Source organism: Atheta coriaria, unplaced genomic scaffold, assembly GCF_025399875.1.
Source record: "Atheta coriaria isolate IRGN ID8LTWV9N9 unplaced genomic scaffold, Caltech_Dcor_3.1 hic_scaffold_16_pilon, whole genome shotgun sequence".
In the NCBI taxonomy this organism is placed as follows: Eukaryota; Metazoa; Arthropoda; class Insecta; order Coleoptera; family Staphylinidae; genus Dalotia; species Dalotia coriaria.
The window spans coordinates 1,190,220-1,212,404 of NW_027045458.1; the positions used below are offsets into that span (position 1 = coordinate 1,190,220).

General features: G+C 35.3%; 3 protein-coding genes and 1 long non-coding RNA gene across 4 annotated transcripts; 1 reads left to right on the forward strand and 3 right to left on the reverse strand.

Moving 5' to 3' along the window:
* Window positions 1–275: 275 nt before the first annotated feature.
* On the reverse strand, window positions 276–1,666 carry LOC135802199 (uncharacterized). Its single transcript, XR_010550519.1, has 3 exons — window positions 1,211–1,666; window positions 854–1,040; window positions 276–783 (listed from the first exon to the last, which is right to left on the reverse strand). It is a non-coding gene; the product is annotated as an uncharacterized lncRNA (long non-coding RNA).
* A 596-nt stretch (window positions 1,667–2,262) lies between these two features.
* LOC135802277 (endoplasmic reticulum-Golgi intermediate compartment protein 2-like) lies at window positions 2,263–4,003 on the reverse strand. Its single transcript, XM_065315836.1, has 6 exons — window positions 3,736–4,003; window positions 3,523–3,678; window positions 3,277–3,440; window positions 2,910–3,213; window positions 2,594–2,854; window positions 2,263–2,519 (listed from the first exon to the last, which is right to left on the reverse strand). Exons 1-6 carry the CDS (start codon window positions 3,863–3,865, stop codon window positions 2,359–2,361), a joined length of 1,176 nt encoding a protein of 391 aa, XP_065171908.1. The 5' UTR covers window positions 3,866–4,003; the 3' UTR covers window positions 2,263–2,358.
* A 495-nt stretch (window positions 4,004–4,498) lies between these two features.
* Window positions 4,499–20,684, forward strand: LOC135802335 (dynein axonemal heavy chain 8-like). Its single transcript, XM_065315898.1, has 25 exons — window positions 4,499–4,518; window positions 4,572–4,794; window positions 4,854–5,008; window positions 5,076–5,274; window positions 5,331–5,671; window positions 5,728–6,696; window positions 6,753–7,398; window positions 7,455–8,146; window positions 8,570–8,750; window positions 8,810–9,147; window positions 9,203–10,519; window positions 10,576–10,806; window positions 10,865–11,291; window positions 11,348–11,496; window positions 11,556–11,692; window positions 11,970–13,192; window positions 13,487–16,770; window positions 16,837–17,717; window positions 17,784–18,462; window positions 18,523–18,721; window positions 18,788–19,049; window positions 19,112–19,351; window positions 19,405–19,714; window positions 19,781–20,254; window positions 20,341–20,684. Exons 2-25 carry the CDS (start codon window positions 4,641–4,643, stop codon window positions 20,464–20,466), a joined length of 13,614 nt encoding a protein of 4,537 aa, XP_065171970.1. The 5' UTR covers window positions 4,499–4,518; window positions 4,572–4,640; the 3' UTR covers window positions 20,467–20,684.
* LOC135802242 (ubiquitin carboxyl-terminal hydrolase isozyme L3-like) lies at window positions 20,260–21,950 on the reverse strand. Its single transcript, XM_065315794.1, has 5 exons — window positions 21,731–21,950; window positions 21,519–21,647; window positions 21,108–21,253; window positions 20,733–21,009; window positions 20,260–20,679 (listed from the first exon to the last, which is right to left on the reverse strand). The coding sequence occupies exons 1-5, from the start codon at window positions 21,737–21,739 to the stop codon at window positions 20,590–20,592; spliced, it is 651 nt and encodes a 216-aa protein (XP_065171866.1). The 5' UTR covers window positions 21,740–21,950; the 3' UTR covers window positions 20,260–20,589.
* Between the last annotated feature and the right edge of the window lie 235 nt (window positions 21,951–22,185).

The window sequence follows — 22,185 nt, forward strand, 5'->3', positions numbered from 1 at the left end:
ATCCGAAAATATATTTTACTTCGTTCAGTTACGTATTGCTCCAAATATCTCACATCAGAGGAGAATAATTCTGTAACCGCATCAACAATTCATCACTTGTATCATCATCATCATCATCACTGTCTTCAATCTCATAAGTTAATGCATTGTATTCGTTATCGCATCGATCCATTTCGGCGATTTCTTCTTTAATCTTCAAAATTCTTCGTCAACTTCCTGTTTAACTTCATGTTTAATGTGAAGGTTATTGAGAGTCATATTCTCTTCCTCATCATCTATCACAATGATATCATCAGCAATATCCTGTGTTATAATCTGTACATCACTATCTGTTTTAATTGTTATTGCATCTCCAATACTTTGTTTATTATCACACTGATTGTAATTCTGTTCTGATGATGATGATGCATCAATTTCTATTATCTCACAGCTTTTATCAATATTTGATCTATTTACTTCCATTTTAATAGTTTCATTTATTTCATTATTAACTGAATTATTTGCTTCTACATCAAAACTCTCAACATTTTGATTATTTTCAGGTCTTACTTCACTTTTAATAACTCCCATGTTTTCATTTGTCTCTGAATGCCTTGCTTCAACTTTAATGTTCAATTCTGTCTGGATATCGTTCTGGTCTGATATAAGTTCATAAAGAAAATGTTCTTTTCCTGTTTCATTATTGTCTTTGGGATAACATAGTGATATTATATCATTGGCTTTAATATGAGTGGGCATATTAAATGGAATACGAACATGATTAATAAAAACACCATTAGTACTCTAAAAATATACATATGCACCCATTCATTAAATTGATTATATATTTGGGCAATAATTAATTAGTACTTACAGTATCTGTGATATAGAGTTGCCCATTTGAAGTGGTGATGTGAGCATGATTCTTTGAGATATTAGTAACTGGACAAATAATGTCTGCACTTAAATTTCGGCCAATTTTAAATGGAAAGTCTACAAGTTTGTATGAGGTTTTCGCCGAGGTAAGTTGGTTTAATGTCCACCCCATGTCGATTGAAATTCTGCAATAGTTTGATGAAATAAATGAAAAGTTGTTTGTTATGGAATGATTTTGGAGGTTAGCACGTGCCTTTTGAACAATAAAACCGTATTAAAACATTATTTAATACTACTATCTAATATAACTAATAGATAATAATAGATAATAGGATATCGAGATTGTGTAACTCACTAAATTTGGTAGTTATTGTAAGGTGTTCCCGCTTCCTGACTAATTTCAACCATAACTTTTGAATGGTGTTACGCGCGCGAATGTCAACTTAAACTTAACTGAGTTGGACTTAGGCTTAGGCAAAAAATATCGATATATCAAAATATCGATATTTTTTCAGAAAAATATCGATATAAATCAGCGATATTTTTTCCCACGATATATCAACTATCGATATTTATTTTTAGGTATCAAAATCGATATATTTTTTAAAGCTCTGCTGTCTGCTCATGCGTCACATCATGTCTTTGACCAATCTGATTTCTTAAATTTAGTTTGGTTCGGTTGGAATCACTGACTGCGTGTGTTGGAGTGTTGGTACTTGGTGTGGCGGCCTCGCTAGAGTAAATGCATTCTATGGTGGCGCCCGACTGGCGAGTAAGCTAACTAAGCGTAGCTCATTGCTATTTTTTGTTATTTATGCTGTGCCGAATGATAGGAGCAGATTAACAGGCGAGCACATCAAACAAAGAGTGCTCTTGATGTCAATATCAGACAAATACTGGCTGGTTTGAATAATGTAATTTTTGTAATTTTTGCTTTATGTACTTATTTTTTTAATAATAAAACTGATGTCAAAACAGCCAGATGTGTATTTGCTTTAAAATTTCGAATATTTTGACAATTTTTATAGATAATTGCTTATCGCGCAGAAAATATCGATATATCAACATATCGATATTTTTTAGTCAATTATTATCGATATATTTTAAAAATATCGATACGATATATATCGATATTTTTTCCCCATTTGCCCATTCCTACTGGGACTGAAAGCATAACAGGAAGTGGACTTTTTATGAACATAGATTTTCTCAAATCTTTCGTTGTTTCTTATTTTTGAGAGATATTATAGAAACCGGAATTTTTTGCTTGATTTGTATTTGTTATTTTTTAAATAAAGGGATATAGTGAGATAATTCATAAATTATCGGCGGACGTAAATTCTGCGTAATCAATATAACGCCACCCATGTTATAAATTCAGATAAAACCACAAAACACGTGACTCAATTTACTGGAATTCGAAATAATTTTAATTGCACACACTTGGGTAATCAAACAATCAATAAAAATTCAACTACTATATGCAAATCAATTTGTAAAACATCACGACAACTGCACAGGTAAAATATCGGGTATGGTGAAGTTCTTTTCATTGAGCACTAAATTTGGTGTCACAGTCATAGGTGCCGATTTTTGTGGAGTCGGCTTTTCCCATCTGCAGCATATGATATTTACTATCATAAGAATGATTCTACTAATACAGCCTGGAACAAAAACACAATATCACAGAAACCATTTAAACATTTGAAATAATATTTAAAGAAAAAACATCACTAACCTGAGCAAACATAGATGCCTCCAACAATACAACACAACTTCGCAATAAACATTCCCAGATGATCTCGCTCTTGATTAATAGTCACACGCAATGCAGCCACATCATATTTGAAAAAAATACCTGGCATTCCATGACTACCATGACCATGATCCAATGGTCTATTTAATTCCTTTACACTGTATTGATAAGTTTCGATACTGCGCAGGAATGTTCGAACGCTTGTGGGAACAACTTCAATAAAATACTGGTATAACATTTGATCTAAAAATAACATTTTTAAAACTCATTTTAAACCGCAATAAATAAAACAACTTACGACTTGAAGCAATATATTCATCACCCTCAAGAGGATGAATTATTCCAGGACTAGGATGTCCAAATGACAGCCTATCAATTCGATGCGTGAAGTTATAATCCTCTTCTGACATAAAAGGACTCAGATGAATGTGACCCCTTGGCAAGTTTAGGCTTTTTCCAGCAGTAATATGAAAATTTCCAGCAACTTTATTCAATGTTAAGGAACCATGAACTCTGCAAGCATCATGAGGGCGATTTGGAATGTGACTTCTCGCCGGCATGTCATTTGAAGTTTGACTAAAACTTCTCCTCCATAATAAATCCTAAATTTAAGTTAAATATTACAATTTTTACAAAAGTTTTAATTCACATAAAAACAAAATTACTTTTATTGCATGATATTCTTCCCTCAAATATGAATTAAAATGTTGCTTGTTCTCAAAGTGTATCCTTTGATTCGGTGATAATTCATACCAAGTGTCTTCTTCTTCTAATTGACCAAACATGTATGGATTCTGATTTGTTGAATCCAATATATCTGCACCCAAATCTAAAAAATGACATTTTCTTAGTTTATCACATCTTAAATTACATGTAACTTAAATATCTAAAGTTCTTTAAAGACTACTTACTTTGGCAAGGCATTGCAACAGTTATATCAACATTTATTTGCAACTTTTCATCTATGTCTGCATCAGGAGCGAACCGGAACACAAACTTGCTGTCCATGTAATACTTAATCTCAGAATATATTAACCATGCTATTATTGAGAAACTGACTAGAGATACTAGAAATATTATACATTTTAGTTATTTACGTGTTTAATTTAAGTTATAATTCTTACATGTGCCTCCTACTTTTGAAGTTTCTTTGTAGGTATCTTCAACCTTTGGAAACAGATCTAATTCTTTTAATTTACTAACTTTTGAGCCTCTAAATCTAATGGACACCTTTTCTGGTTGACCGGTGGACATGATTTGTGATTATTATATGATATTAATAATTTAAAACTATCTATTTCGGATGTTTATATCATTTTCGCATTTCAACTCTGGTCGGAAATTTTGTTGACGTCGATTTGTTGTCGTCGCATAAACGTCACAGATTCTCCAACCTCCAAGGTCACAGTTGCCAGATCTTCAGATGTCAAATCAAAGTTTAAACCAAACGCGGGAAATTTAAACTGAAATCAACCCGCCTGTGGTTTCTAGTAGCAATCGAACAATTTGAAACAATATAAATCAGTTATATTTACACATGACATTTGTATAACTTGCACGTGTACAGTATTAAATGTTAAAATTGTAAAATAACTCTATTTCACAATTTGTAATAATTTAAATCCGTACATATTTTATTACCGATTTTTAACTGATAATAAAAGATAATAAAAGATAATAAACTATAAAAATATACAATGGCTGAAGAAGTGGACGAGGAAAGCCCTCTGCCATCACTGGACATCGATGCAGAAGAAGAAGAGGATGAAGAAGAGGAGAATTTAGATGATGACAGTGAACGCCTTAAAGATGACGCACATCAAGCAGTTGCAAACTTTCGAAGCAATAAATATCGTGGGCATAATTTATCAACCGTCAGCCAAATGGAAAACATAAAAGAACGACTAGTATGTAAATTCATTACACATTTAAAAAAAAAACTAAACTCATATTACTATAGAACAAATACAAAGAAAATCGACTTGCACGCCTCTCGACGCTGCAACTACCACATCGTCACATCATCGAAATGGTGGCTTTGTTTCTGGGCATTGATCAAAACGAAGTAGTGGAGGGCGTTATTGATCTTGAGGCGCACGTTAACTTGCTTAATGCATTCATGAGCAAAGGAGACAAGCATGCGATTATCTTCTTTTATCAAGATGATGAGGCACCACCACTTGGTAAGTTTTTTGCCCAGTTTCATTTATTTATTTGTTTATTAACTAAATATTTCTTTAAGAAACCGGAAGATATTCAGCGTTTGTCACCGGACTGAAAGAAAAAATCGAGAAGAGAGTTTTTGTTAGCGATGGATTACATACAGCGTTCAAAGAACAAGCTGTAGTTGTTTATAAAGTCGAAGATAAAGATCTAGAAATGAGAAATTTAGGCGAGGTACAGTATTTGTCATTAAAGTTGCCTACCTTAGATTCTTACATAATAAATTTCATAATATTTGTAGGATTGCTTCTTTGCAAAACTAAATATTCAAGATTTTAACGGGAACGTAGTATCAGTGATTTTTAACCTTTTGAAGACATTGATTGCACCCAGTATTAATTTAAACAACGACTGGGGTGACCTGTTAAAAAGCGAACATGGACTCTTAATAAAACGCGATTTCATCGGCGATTTTCGACAATTTTACAATTTTATAGACAGTAATACATTTACTATCTAGTTTAATATATTATCCTTAAAACTTTACATCTTATAGCAACCAGAATTGATCTTGACGGCATTGTAAAATTCGTATACAATCAAGAATTTTACACTAACCAACTTTCATCGCCATTGTTAGTAAGGTCCACAGCGAGTAAAATCGAACATGTGCGTTATGTCGAAACTGTAGTCCGTTCCTGGGCCAAAGTAATGGAACGAGTACTCACACAATTCCAACAACTACGCAGAGAGAATGAATTTGTGGGTCCTGTGGTTGAAATTGAATACTGGCGTCGACAGCTTGCAAAATTTACGAGCATTGTTGAATTTTTAAAATCTGAACCTTGCATGAGACATGTACAATTACTTCAACAAGCAAAATCTAAGTTTTTAAAGGTAACAACTTAATTTTATAAATTATTTAATCCTATAAGTATAAATTATGCATACAGAAATGGTACAAACATGATAATGCAGTGACAGATGCCCGTAATGAATGCCAAGATAATGTTAAATATCTCTACGCTTTGGAACAATATTGGCAGCCATTATACCGTTGTGATCCTTCCAAAATCCCTGATCATCTTCCTGCACTCTTATATGCAATCAGAATGGTTTACACAACATCTAGATATTATAATAACACCGCAAACGTGACAGCTATTTTGGTGAAAGTTTCCAATCAAATGATTCAAGTATGTCGCAGTTATTTGAATTGTGACGGGACAAAAATAATATGGCGTCAACCTCGCCATGAAATAATGGCAAAATTTAAAGTCTGCTTAGACTTATACTTAAAATACTATCAATGTTTTAAACATGTTCTATTAAAAATGGAATTGGAAGGCGAGTCACCGTTTGAATGCTCAGAAATGTACGTTTTTGGCAAATTTGAAACATTTAAGAAACGCATTGAGGAAATTATCGACGTTATCGAAATTACAACAAAATATTCAATACTAGCATCTAGTACAATTGAAGGAATTGATGAATACGCAAATTTATTCAAAAAGTTTTATCTTACCATTTCGTCAAAGACTTATGATGTGTTAAATCATCGCTTAGAAGCGTTTGATAAAGATTACGATGAGTTTAAACAAAACGTTGCTGACACTGAATACGATTTAGAAGAATTTGTCGGAACAAGTTTAGAAAATTATTCGGATGTGGATAACATTTTACGCTTATTAGCGCGGTTTGAAAAGTTGAATTTGGAATGCATTCATTTAGACGAGCGATATTTGGAAGCATTTGTTGTTTATCAGTCTGAAATCGAAGAAATTCGTGATAGATACAACGAAGATCGACAAAAACCACCTTTACCGAAGAATATTCCGCCTGTTTCGGGAAGAATCATGTGGATTCGACAATTATACAAACGTATAGAAGTACCTATGAGAGTATTTCAGAAAAAACGTCGCGTAAATATTTTATTTTCGTAATTATTACTAAAAATAATAGAAATTTAATATTGCAGATTATGCGACATAGAAAAGCACAAAAATGTATTCAAATGTACAATGCCCTATCAACAGTTTTTGTTCACTATGAGCAGATTTATCATGACGCATGGTTTGATCATTTGTATCAAGTCCGGAATGGTCTAGGTTCGCCTATTTTAATGAAACATCCAAAAACTCGACGTTGTCTTGTTAACTTTGATGAATATATCATAGAAGCAATCAGAGAATCTGAATACATGTACAAATTAGAATTGGAAGTACCAGATGCAGGGCAAATATTAGTTTTCTGCAAGGATAAAATTTTAGAATCTTACGAGTTGATTAAAAATTTAATCAAACGACATGATTCTATCAAAGAAAATATTCCGCAACTTTTTATACCTTTAATGAAATTGACACTAATAAAAATGGAGAATATTTTCATGCCGGGATTCTCGACAATTACTTGGACTTCGATGAAAATTCCAGAATTTTGTGATGAAATTACTAAGTTTTTGGATCATATTGAAGTGTTTGTCAAGGAAGTAACTGATATTAAAGAAGCTAGAATTGATGAGATTCTAGATAGTATTAGTCAGATTAGTTTGGTTTATTTACCAACTGAACCGGTAACTCCAGCGGAATTTTTACAATTAAACATTGAACATAGAGAATCAATTGGTAGGATATGCAAAATTTTGTTTTTATTTAAAAAAAGCTAAAGTGTTTTATTGTAGTAAGAGAAATTGAACAGAAATCCAGCACTGCAGAGAAAGCAGTTGTGGAGTTAATCGATAAATTCATGGATGCCATCAATGATCCACACCTACAAGAAGGAAAATACGACTGGTTGGACCCCGAAAGAGTTGTTAAACCTGTAGGATCATCATCCAAACTTATAATGGCTAATGAAGATGCACTTTTTGGTGATATCGACCGTAATCAACACATTGACATATTTTCTATACACTCAGACTGTGTGGAAATGTTTGCTTATTTTAATATGAACATGACTGATGCTTTAGTAAAATGCACTAAATCTTCATTGGAAAAGATTAAAAAACGCGCTGCTAATTCAAATATTGAAGATATGTTAACTACGCTGCCTATTATGAAGACTTACATGGAGTTGCAAATACCTATTAATATGATAATACCTACTTTGGATCAGATTCAGCAGCACTTTGCTATGGTGCTGAATAATATTGTGGCTACTCATAAGGATATCGTGCAATGGGGACAAAGATATGCACGTGAAAAGGTGAAGAAAAAAGGTGTGGTTATTGCTGAAAAGACTGAGTTCACCACGGCTGCTGGGTTTATAAATTGTTATAAAACCGTGTCGGAACATAAAGAAATCGTGAGGATTTTTATGGGTCTTCAAGGTGTTATGTATTTGTTGAAACCTGATGTTTTGAAATTATTGGAAGTAAGTAGAAGTTGTGAATTAATACATTCTTGTTTTGAATTACTAAAAGTTTGCAAAAAAACTACAATTGCTAGTCAATTTATCTTATATTTTCTCAATTAAGTTTTATTTTGTCCACAAAAGTTAATCTCGGGGGGTTTTAATGAGTTTTAATGCCAATTTCAGTAAGTTTGTTTATTTGTGACGCTTTCACGCAAAAACTACTCAACCAAATTTGATAAATTTTTGAATCAAAGTAAATTTCGCCATGGAAAATAACATAAACCACCTTTTATCACAAAAATATAATTATCAAGGTATAAAATAAGAGATGAAACTTAAGATAGAAGTTAAATCATAGTTCTAATTACATAATTCATACCTAGATGTCGTTAAAATCTGCATCATCAAAGAAAAGTATATTTATTTAAATTTTTATTTTAGAGCTACTTAGAATATTCTTATCTCTGGGTAGAAGATCGTGATGAACAAATAGCTGAATACTGTGCAGGCAACCCACTTGTAGTAGAAATCGCTGAACGTTTCACTGCTTACGATGAAAGAGCAGCCAATATCCAAGCTCTACCAGAGTATCATGACATTCTTGCAATACGTATTATCATGGGTACAATTCCAACTAACAATTTTTCCCCACAAACATTAAATTTTTATTTAAATTTATAGAAAAATACAAATTAGCATTATTAGTGGAGTCCAACGCATGGAAACACGTCCTGGGCAAGATTCTCATGCATCAATACAAAGAAAAACTAATGGAAATGATTGACTTCATCAAACAACAAGAGAAAATCCTAGCTAAACCTATCAAAGACCTAGACGATTGTCGTCTGGCTATGAGTTGTCTAGAAACCATCCGAGAAAACTTTATTGACATGGATATGCAATTAGAAAGAATGGAAGCTGCTTATGCAACATTCCTACGCTTCAAAATTGATGTCCCCAAAGAAGATATTGAAAGAATTGACACTCTTCGATATAATTTCACTACAATGGTCAATAATGTAACTAAATTCATAACATTCTTCAAAAAACAGATTCTAACTCAGTTAATTTCAGTCAAAAGCCGTTCAAGAACAAATTTGCTTGGTCCAAGGTCCCCTCCAAGACGAACTCACAGCAGGTGTCGCTACTTTCCTTCAAGATGTCCTCGATTTCGACGTGGACTTTGAAGAAAACGGTCCGATGGTCCCCGGATTGGAAGCAAGAGAAGCCAGTGATCGAGTTTTGATGTTCCAAGCACGATTTGATGAATTATGGAGACGTTTTGAAATGTACAGCAGTGGTGAAAGATTATTCGGTCTCCAAGTCAATGACTATCCAATTTTACACAAAAGAAAGAAAGAATTTAATCTCCTAAACAAATTATACAGTCTTTATATAACTGTAAACACAAGTATTGATGGATATTCTGATTTACTATGGGTGGACGTTGACACTGAAGTCATAATGGCGGAATTAGCTGAATTCCAAAACAGATGTCGTAAGTTACCAAAAGGTATGAAAGATTGGCCTGCATTCCTTGATCTTAAGAAGAAAATCGACGACTTTAATGAAACTTGTCCATTGTTGGAACTTATGGCAAATAATGCAATGAAGGAACGTCATTGGTTGCGTATTGCTAAAGTATGCAACTATGACTTTGATATCGAATCACCTACTTTTTCACTGCGAGACGTAATGGAAGCTCCGTTATTGAAATTCAAAGATGATGTTGAGGATATTTGTATTAGTGCTGTTAAAGAGAAAGATATCGAAGCAAAACTTAAACAAGTTATTGCCGATTGGGCTGTTGTAGAATTATCCTTCACTACCTTCAAATCAAGAGGAGAGTTACTTCTTAAAGGTCAAGAAACTTCTGAAATCATTGCAGTTCTAGAAGACAGTTTAATGGTAATGAATTCATTACTAAGCAATCGTTATAACGCACCATTCAAGAAAGATATCCAATTATGGGTGACCAAGTTAGTAAATACTTCGGAAGTGTTAGAAAAATGGATACAAGTACAGAATTTATGGATTTACTTAGAAGCTGTGTTTGTTGGTGGTGATATTGCTAGACAACTCCCGCAAGAAGCGAAACGATTTCAGAATATCGATAAAAGTTGGGTGAAAATTATGCTCAGAGCTCACGAAATACCAAATGCTGTTGAGTGTTGTACATGCGATGATACTATGTTGACTTTATTGCCATATCTTTTGGAACAATTGGAGACTTGCCAAAAGAGTTTGACTGGATATTTAGAGTCGAAACGTTTATGCTTTCCAAGGTTCTTCTTTATCTCTGATCCTGTGTTATTGGAGATTTTGGGACAAAGTTCTGATCCACAATCAATTCAACAACATCTACTCAGTTTATTTGATGCTGTATACAGGGTAAGTCAACATTACTAACAAAAATGTCCAAAAATAATTTTGATGTGTTTTTACAGGTTGATTTTGATCCTGAAAAATCTGACGCTATTCTCGGCATGCGTTCAGATTTGAACGAAGTGATACCATTTGAGAAACCAGTTCATTGCGTAGGTGGCGTTGAATTATGGTTAAATTCTCTGCTGTCCATGGTAAGAGACACAGTGAAAAACGTAATCGCTAATCAGTGTCAATGTTTAAAAGATTCCGACTATGATTTTATCAAAGGTTTTACCGCATATTGTGGACAGGTACATAAACATTAAACATTTGTTAACAAAAAAAAAATTATTACATTATGGTTTATAGGCTGGTTTAGTTGGTATCCAAGTGTTATGGACGAAAGAAGCTGAACATGCTTTGCGTAAAAACAAAGTAGATAGATACATCATGAAGCAAACAAACAAACGCTTCCTGGATTTGCTTAACTCATTGATTGACTTAACATCCAAAGATTTGTCTAAACTAGAACGCATCCGGTATGAAACAATGGTTACAATCCACGTACATCAACGTGATATCTTTGATGATATTGTTAAACTGAAAGTCAGAAATATCTTGGACTTTGAATGGCAGAAACAAGCACGGTTTTATTACAACGAAGAAAATGATGAGATAACTGTAAAGATTACAGATGTGATATTTATGTATCAGAATGAATATTTGGGTGTGACTGAACGATTGGCCATTACTCCTTTGACTGATCGGTGTTACATTACTTTAGCTCAAGCTATATGTAAGTTTTATTGGTAAAATTTCTATTCAAGAGGGTTTTTAATGTAATTTTAACAGGGATGAATATGGGTGGAGCACCTGCTGGTCCTGCGGGTACGGGAAAAACGGAAACCGTTAAAGATATGGGCAGAACCTTAGGAAAGTTAGTTGTGGTGTTCAATTGTTCTGATCAGATGGATTTTCGTGGACTGGGAAGAATTTTTAAAGTGAATAATTTATTTAATAAGGAATTATCAGGAGATTTTTAACCTTAATTTGATTCTAGGGTTTAGCCCAGTCTGGTACATGGGGATGCTTTGATGAATTCAACCGGATTGAACTTCCTGTGCTATCAGTAGCTGCCCAACAGATTTATATTGTGTTACAAGCTCGAAAAGAACGGAAACCAGTTTTTCTCTTCAGGTACCATAAAATTTACTAGTTTTTAAATAGATCACATAGAAATAATGGAAAATAATGTTTTTGGTTGAGAGAGATTCGTATTAAATGCTAGTTGCTCTTTTATACCTGTTGAATACCAGAAAAAAAGTATAGGGAAAGGTGCGTTGTTGATAGAATAACGTATGTGATATCACACCTTCCCCCACTCCTTTCTGCGGGTCGCCACAGACAGAAAGAGCATATATTTTAACTATGAATGTTTATAACGTCAATAAACACGCAATATTTATGTTTCCAGTGATGGTGATTCGGTTACAATGAACATTGAATTCGGAATTTTCCTAACCATGAATCCTGGCTATGCTGGTCGTCAAGAATTACCCGAAAACCTAAAAATCATGTTCCGCTCAGTCGCGATGATGGTCCCCGATCGACAAATCATCATCCGAGTAAAACTCGCGTCGTGCGGTTTCAAAGAAAACGTTATTTTAAGTCGAAAATTCTTCACTTTATACAAACTCTGTGAAGAACAACTATCTAAACAAGTGCACTATGATTTCGGCCTACGTAATATCCTCTCATGCCTAAGAACTCTAGGCGCACAAAAACGTGAACATCCAAGTGACACCGAAGAAACAATTGTTATGCGTGTACTACGTGACATGAACCTTAGTAAACTAGTAGATGAAGATGAACCTCTCTTCTTATCTCTTATTGAAGACATGTTCCCTGGTATCAGGCTACAAACACACAGCTGGAAAGAACTACAGAAAGCTATTGCAAATCAATCCAATTTAATGGGTTATATTAATTATTCCACATGGAATTTGAAAATTTTACAACTTTTTGAAACAAGTCTTGTGAGACATGGTCTTATGAGTATGGGACCAACAGGTGCTGGTAAAACATCATCAATGCATTGCTTGATGCGTTCGCTGACTGAAATGGGTAAACCACATAAGGAAATGCGCATGAATCCAAAAGCTATAACCGCACCACAAATGTTTGGTCGCTTGGATGTAGCTACTAATGATTGGACAGACGGAATATTTTCTACTCTATGGAGGAGAACACTAAAGGTCAAGAAAACCGATTTTGTTTGGTTAGTTCTAGATGGACCAGTGGACGCAGTGTGGATCGAGAATCTTAACTCTGTTTTAGATGATAATAAAACACTGACTCTTGCAAACGGTGATAGAATTGTGATGGCACCAAATTGCAAGTTGGTGTTTGAACCTGATAATGTGGATAATGCTAGTCCTGCAACCGTGTCAAGAATGGGTATGGTTTTCTTAAGTTCGTCTGTATTACCATGGACGCCACTATTACAAGCTTGGTTGATTACGAGACCATCGCAGGAAGCTGAAGTCCTTCGGAATTGTTTCAACAAGATTTATGACGATATGCATACTTTTGTACAGTCAAGACTGAAGCCTAAAATGTTTATTCTGGAAGCGTTATATATTCGACAGTGTTATGATATTTTACAAGGAATTATTGAATCAAGCACAGAAGAAAATAGTATGTATACTTACAACTTATTATTTTATCTTGTTTTAAATGCGGAAATTTGTGAAAATTGATGTTTGTTACTCTTTCACGCCTAAGCTTTTGGACCAAATGTTATAAACTTTTGTATATAGATAGATTAGTTCTTGGAAAAGAATATGGGATACTTTAAGCCATAAAATTATAATATTAAGGGTGTAATATAAGGGTTGAAAGTCTGTTTGAAGAATAAATTATATTTTTCGACTCAAGATGATGCTAACTGTGCGGAAAACTTCTAAGTAATACCTTTTTCAACATTTGCAGAAGTGTTAACTGATCGTCATCTAGAACATCTTTTCCTATTTGCTTGTATGTGGTCACTTGGAGCTGTCCTAGAATTAGAAGACCGCACAAAACTAGAAGAGTTTGTTACAAAGCACCCGTCCAAAATGAGTTGGCCAAAAGTTCGCGAAAATGAAACAATCTTCGAGTTCGTCGTCAATGACAACGGCCGTTGGCAACATTGGTCCGAGCGCGTTGAAGAATTCTATTACCCACCGGATCAAATCTTAGAATATGCAAGTATTCTAGTCCCTAATGTAGACAACGTCCGAACAGCTTTCCTAATATCCACAATTGCAAAACAAAACAAAGCCGTTCTCCTTATCGGTGAACAAGGCACAGCAAAAACTGTAATGATAAAGGCGTTTACCTTACAATTTGATCCGGATTTCAAACTATTCAAAGCTTTCAATTTTTCATCTGCTACCACTCCAAATATGGTACAAAGAATCATTGAATCCTATGTTGATAAAAGAGTCGGGACCACTTATGGTCCCCCAGCGGGAAAATCCCTCACTGTTTTCATTGACGATATCAACATGCCTGTGATTAATGCATGGGGTGATCAAGTAACCAATGAAATTGTGCGCCAGTTGATGGAGCAATCGGGTTTTTACAGTTTGGATAAACCTGGAGATTTCTCTACGATTCTGGATGTATTGTTCTTAGCAGCCATGATTCATCCAGGTGGTGGTCGTAATGACATACCAAATCGCCTCAAACGACAATATTGTATATTCAACTGTACACTGCCGAGTGTGAGCTCAATGGATCAGATTTTCAGTAAAATCGGTAAAGGATACTTTTGCGACGAACGCTTCCAACAATGGATAGTCGACTTCATACCAAAACTAATCCCACTTACACGTCACCTATGGCAAAACACAAAAATCAAAATGTTGCCGACACCAGCAAAGTTCCATTACGTATTTAACTTGCGTGATCTTTCACGTATTTGGCAGGGGATAACTTACATCACAGATGAAGAATTACCCAATTTGAAAGTGTTACTACAACTGTGGCAGCATGAATGCACCAGAGTAATCTCTGATAGATTTACTTGTGAAGCAGACAGAGCTTGGTTCTTTAGCAATATCAAAAAAGTAGTAAATGAAGAACTGCCAGAATGCCTCGAGGAATTTGACCCGGAACCTATATATTTCGTTGACTTTTTAAAAGATCCTCCAGAAGCAACTGGTGATGAACCAGATGACTTCGATTTTAGTGCACCGAAGATTTATCAAGTCATTCCAAGCTGGGAGTTTGTCAAAGAAAGATTATTCCAATTCATGGACGGCTATAATGAGACTGTCCGCAGTGGTCAATTGGATATGGTCTTCTTCATGGACGCCATGATACATTTGTGTATTATATCAAGAATTGTACGCACACCGCGTGGAAACTCCATGTTGGTCGGTGTGGGTGGATCTGGCAAACAAAGTTTAACTAAGTTGGCAAGTTACATTGCTAATTACAAACATTTCCAAATACAACTTACGAGATCTTATAACAATAACAACCTTGTGGAAGATTTTAAATATTTATACAGAGTTGCTGGCTTTGAAGGCAAAGGCATCACTTTTATTTTTACTGATAATGATATCAAAGAAGAAACTTTCTTGGAATACTTAAACAATGTGTTAAGTTCAGGAGAAATAGCAAATTTATACGCTAAAGATGAACTGGATGAAATTCAATCTGAACTTATACCTGTCATGAAGAAGCAACAACCGAAACGTATCCCTACAAATGATAATCTGTATGATTTCTTCATTTCAAGAGCCAGAAATAATCTTCATGTGGTTTTGTGCTTCTCACCTGTGAGTGACAAGTTCCGTAGTCGTGCAATGAAGTTCCCTGGTTTAATATCAGGCGTGACTATGGATTGGTTCTCAAAATGGCCACTGGATGCTCTGATCGAAGTTAGTGAACATATTCTGCTTAATTTCCCGATTGTTTGCACACCAGAAGCAAAGCATGAATTGATTCTGATGACTTCCGAAGTTCAGGACTATGTTGGAGATGTTTGCATTAATTACTTTGACAGATTCCGGCGACAAACTTTTGTTACACCTAAAACATTTTTATCATTCCTGAGTAGTTACAAAGCTTTATATGGTGATAAACATGAAGATATTGAGGTGTTAGCTGTGCGTATGAAGACTGGACTTGGTAAACTGGTTGAAGCAGGCGCTAGTGTTGATATATTGCGGAAGGAACTAGCAATAAAAGAAAAGGATATTGTGCTCGCTACCAACGAAGCTGAGAAGGTTTTGAATGTCGTTATGGAGGCTTCTGAGATAGCGAATAAAATCAAAGAAGAAGCTACTGTTGTAAAGGAAAAAGCTGAAGTATTAGTAGCTAATATCAGTGTGGATCAACAAGAGGCTGAAACTAAGTTAAAAGATGCAAAACCTGCGTTAGACGCAGCTGAGGCAGCTTTATTAACAATCAAAGCGGCGGATATTGCAACTGTGCGTAAATTGGGCAAACCTCCACATTTGATTATGTTGATCATGGATGCCGTGAATATTTACTTCCGGAAGAAGATGGAACCTATTCAGGTTGATCCAGAGAAAAAGTTCCTTGTTACATCTTGGAGTGAATCCCTTAGAGTAATGGCAGATACTAAATTCCTACAAAAATTACAAGAATATCCAAAGGATACAATCAACGGTGAAATGTTAGACTTGCTAATTCCTTACTTTGACTTCCCCACTTACAACTACGAAGCAGCCAAAACAGCTTGCGGTAACGTAGCTGGTTTGATTTCATGGACAATTGCAATGGCATCTTTTTATAAAGTAAACAAAGATGTCTTACCACTGAAAGCTAATTTAGTCAGACAACAAGCAAAACTAGACAAAGCACAAACCGAACTGGGTGCAGCTATGAAATTACTGCAGACCAAAGAAGCAGAAGTGAAACAATGTCAAGAAAAGTATGATGCAGCAATGACGTTCAAACAAGCTGTTTTGGATGATGCCAATAAAGTCAAATCCAAGATGGATGCCGCAACTGCTTTGATTAATGGCTTGAGTGGTGAACGAGTTCGTTGGACAGAACAATCAGCTCAGTTCAAAGCGGAAACAGAGCGTTTAATCGGTGACGTTCTGATTTTGACTGCGTTCTTGGGCTATGCAGGTCCATTCAATCAGGAATTGAGAATCATGATGCAGAGAGACTGGAACAAGATGATTCTTGAACACAAGATTCCTGTTTCCAGCAATATAAACGTGATTGAGAGCATGGCGGATACAGCAACTGTAAATATAACTAAATTAGTGTTTATTTAAAATTATTTTCCATATTTATGTATTTTTTTGGTTTAGATTGGTGAATGGAACTTGGAAGGCTTACCAACTGACGAGTTATCCATTCAAAATGCAATCATTGTGACGAAGGCAACACGATTTCCTTTACTAATTGATCCACAGAATCAAGGCAAGAATTGGGTTAAAAACAAAGAAATGAATAATGACCTTGTTGTTACTGCATTAAGCCATAAGTACTTCAGGAATCATATTGAAGATGCAGTGACTCTGGGTCGTCCATTAATCATCGAAGATGTAGGTGAAGAATTGGATCCTGTATTGGATAATGTCCTGGAGAAAAATTTGATTAAAATCGGCACAATGTACAAAGTTAAAATCGGTGATAAAGAAGTTGATTTCGTGAAAGGCTTCCGAGTTTATATCACTACCAAATTAGCCAATCCATCATACACTCCTGAGATCTTTGCGAGAACTTCAATCATTGATTTTACTGTAACCATGAAAGGTCTTGAAGACCAATTGTTAGGCCGTGTGATTCTCAGTGAAAAACGAGAGTTGGAAACTGAGCGTACAACATTAATGAAAGATGTAACAGCAAACAAGCGTAAAATCGGTGAATTGGAGCAGAATTTGTTGTATAAACTGACAACAACTCAAGGAAATCTCGTTGAGGATGAATCATTGATTGGTGTGTTGAATATCACCAAAAATACTGCAACAGAAGTGCGTGAAAAGTTGAGTATCGCCAGGGAAACTGAGATTAAAATTAACGCGGCCCGTGAAGAGTTTCGACCGATTGCAACACGCGGGAGTGTGTTGTATTTCTTAATTACCACTATGGCAATGGTAAACTGCATGTATCAAACATCTTTGGTGCAGTTTTTGGAACGCTTTGATCTTTCCATGTTAAGATCGGACAAGAGCAATGTTCAAACAAAGTATAAACTTGTTTTTGTTGATTTACTTATTACCTAAAACATTTAAAACATTAATTTAACTTTCAGACGAATCAACAACATAATAGAATACTTGACATATGAAATCTTCAAGTATAAATCACGGGGTCTATATGAAAGGGACAAGTACATGTTTGTGTTGATGATGACTCTAAAAATCGACTTACAACGTGAGCACATCAGTCATGAAGAATTTAGTATTTTCATCAAGGGTGGTGCCGCTCTGGATTTAAATACAGTTGCACCAAAACCTGCCAAATGGATTCTGGATATGACTTGGTTGAATTTAGTTGAACTATCGAAACTACGCCATTTCCAATACATAGTCACTCAAATTACAAACAATGAAAAACTGTGGAAATCATGGTTTGATAAAGATATACCTGAAGAAGCACCTATTCCAGATGGATATAATACTTTAGATACATTTAGAAAACTGTTATTAATTCGTGCATGGTGTCCGGATCGTACATACACACAAAGCAAAAAATACATTGCGTCTTCACTAGGACAAAAATATGCAGAGCCTGTGATCCTGAATCTGAATACAATGTTAGAAGAAAGTCGTCCAATGACGCCAATGATTTGCTTTTTAAGTATAGGCTCTGATCCCACACCGTACATTGAAACATTGGCAAAACGAGTTGAGAATAGAGTGAAGACTATGTCCATGGGGCAAGGACAAGAAGTTCATGCAAGGAAGATGTTAGCTGAAGCTGAATCAGAAGTATTTGATGAGAATTGTATAAATTTGTGAATTTTTAACTAAAATTTTACATTTTTCAAGGGTTTTTGGGCTTTGTTACAAAATACACATCTTGGATTGGATTATATGGATGAAGTTATGCTAGATTTTCAAGAGATGGAAAAGGCCACAAATCCAACACATCCAGATTTCCGTCTGTGGATTACAACGGAAGTACATGATGATTTTCCGATTGGTTTATTGCAGATGTGTATTAAGTTTACCAATGAACCACCATCAGGTTATTATAAACTTATATTTTTACTGCAAAAACAATATTTTTACACAAAAATTGTTTGTATCATAGGAATTCGTGCTGGATTGTTAAGAACATACACGTCTATGAGTCAAGACATGTTGGATTATTCTGATCAAGCGGAATATATACCACTGGTCTATGCAATATCATTTTTACACACCGTTGTTCAAGAGCGCAGGAAATTTGGGCCTCTAGGGTGGAATATTCCGTACGAATTTAATTCGGCTGATTGGTTGGCCAGTTGTATGTTTATACAGAATCATCTGGATGATTTAGATCCTATTTTGGGAATCAGCTGGACTACAATACGGTAATTTAAATTTAAAAAGAATTACGTACATAAAATATTAAATACATGTGAAATTTCACTAGATACATGCTTGGAGAAGTACAATATGGCGGAAGAGTTACCGATGACTACGATAAACGCTTACTAAACACGTTCGCCAAGGTGTGGTTCAGTGACAAAATGTTCAACGACGATTTCCAGTTTTATAAAGGATATAAAATCTACAAGTATAAACAAGTCACTGATTATATAACTACAATCGAGTCATTTCCGGGTGCTGATCCACCTCAAGCATACGGATTACATCCAAATGCAGATATAACGTAAAGATTTAATTTTAATATTTAGAGCATAAATTATCAACTTGCATTTATAGCTTTTCCTCCAATTATTGCAACGCAATGCTGTCAACAATATTATCAATTCAACCGAAAGATGCAAGCGCAGGAGGTGGTGAAACGCGAGAAGTTAAAGTCACACGAATTTGCTTGGAAATGTTGAGTAAACTGCCGGAAGATTATGATCCATTCGAAGTGAAAGAACGCCTTCGAATAATGGGACATTTAAACCCGTTAAATATCTTTTTACGCCAGGAAATTGATAGAATGCAGCGTGTTATCTTGTTAATTCGCGTCACCCTGAAAGATCTGTTATTGGCCATTGAAGGCACTATTATAATGAACGAGGTATATAACCTATATCATTAACTATTTTATTTTGTGCTATAAAATAATTTAATACTAAATATTTAGAGTTTGAGAGACGCTTTGGATAACATTTTCGACGCACGCGTGCCCGAAATCTGGATTAGAAACTCCTGGTCAGCTACAAGTATAGGTTTCTGGTATTCTGAAGTAATTGACAGAGATCAACAATTCCGCACGTGGTGTTATGGTGGCCGTCCGGTGATTTTCTGGATGACTGGATTCTTTAATCCTCAAGGCTTTTTAACCGCAATGCGTCAAGAAGTTGCGCGTGCACACAAAGGCTGGGCGCTTGATCAAGTAGTTCTACACAATGAAGTTTCCAAAAATATGCGCGAAGAGATTAAAATATCACCTCCGGAGGGTGTGTACGTCTATGGTCTGTACATAGACGGAGCTGGTTGGGAGCGCCGGCATTCACGCTTGACAGAATCAACAAACAAAGTACTCTACACGCAATTACCTGTTGTACACATTTTCGCAATATTCTCAACCGCAGCGAAAGATCCAAAACTATACGCCGTACGTGAATATGCATAATATCAATATTGTTTTATTATTCATTCATTGCTGATACACAATTTACTTCAAATGATTATGATTTTTAGTGCCCGGTATATAAGAAGGCGAATCGAACAGATCTGAATTTCATCACACCATTATGGCTGTGCACGGTGAAGCCACCCGAACATTGGATATTGCGAGGCGTTGCGTTGCTATGCGACACATCGTAAATGCGCACAACGTAAAAATGCACTCCCTGTGGTTGTTTTTAAGCTAAATTAAAGGTATATAAAAAATAAATGGCAAAACTTTAAAAGCTGCAGTGCTTCTCGCGAGGATAATGAATGACGAAATCAGTTCTCGGCGGCGGTCAGCGCCATGACGGTGAAATTGACGTCCTCGGAGTCTCGGGCCACAAACTGTTTGCATACTTTTGCTGCGTCCTGTATCATAGCCATTTATAACATGATTTCGTATAAAATGTATGAATATTTACCTCTAATAAAGTCTCCGGAGTAGTTTTACCATGATTAATCGGGAATTCTTTCCGCCCGTCCAGTTCGTATAAATCGCCATCTTTGTGAACAAATGCAATGAAATGATGATTGACTTGTTCATTGGGATTCAATTCAGTCTGTCCCTCCTGCGCCAATTCTTGGTGCATATCCTGAATGCCAGCTGCAACTGCCTGCAGTTTTTGTCCGCGTTCCAAAGGAGATAACGTCATGGATTCTTCCAGTAGTTTTTTGAAGTTCTCATTGGTCACCTGTAGTCTGGAGACAAATGACAGAAACATTGATCATAAATGAATAATATAGTGTTTTGACCTTAGGAAATCAATACATAGAAGGATAGTACAGCCATAACTTACTTGTCTGAGTTGTTAGCAACACAATGAAGCAGAGCAATTGTTCCACAGGCATTTGACACCAACTGCTTTATGTAATAGATGCTATCAGACACAGTCTGGCCTCTTTCTTCTATTTCCTTCTGTTCTTGAGTTGCAAATTCATGATACTAATAGAAAATTAAACATATTTAGTGGTATTTCAAGTTATGAATCGATTCTAGGCTCATACATTCATATAATAAAGTATAAAATGTCATATTTGGCACTTTTTCCAAACAAATTTTAAGAAATTTCGTTTAGTTAATATTATATATTGTACACTTTGCCTTTTTATGTACTGATGTGGTTTATAAATTCTTGTTATTCTATATTTATCAAGATCAAGGCAACCATTGAAAGAATTTATTGGTAAATCTATAAATAAAAACTTACTTTCTCACTGCAGGGAAAGAGCAAAATAACTGACAATACAGGCTTAGGCACCCAAGCAAGGCACTCATCATCCAGGCCGAAGACATCCACGACTTTCCATTCCGACGACACGCCCAGCATTTGCAAGAACTGCAATTGTGCATATTATATTTCAACCGGCTTCATAGTAAAAGTGCATTGTCGGCAGATTGAATACAAATTTGTCAACTCACCTTATTCATAACCTAAAGAAACAAATAAAATAGTTATTATTGAAGAAAGTACGTAGGTTCTGCTTATACTTACATCAGGATTGGATTCCAGTGGTAGCCAAGCCATTTTATCGAAGTAGTAAAATGTATTTAGACGAGAATGATTTAAAAATGACGAATATTTGTTGTTAGCAGCCCGGCTCGAACAGCGGCTCGATTTAGACTACCCGCTACACAACAAACATAGCAACACTAATGAGCACAGCTGAAATCAGCAGGACAGCAGGAAAATCAAAGACAGGGCAGGCATTACACCAAACTAACCATAATCCGTTTAATTTTACGTCTAAATTAAGAAAACAAAAGTATTCTGTCGTAATTTGTATTTACTGTTTGATATTTACATATCTGATGCAATAATATATGTGAATGCATCATAAACATACACAGCTTGAATATCAACAAGTTATAAAATG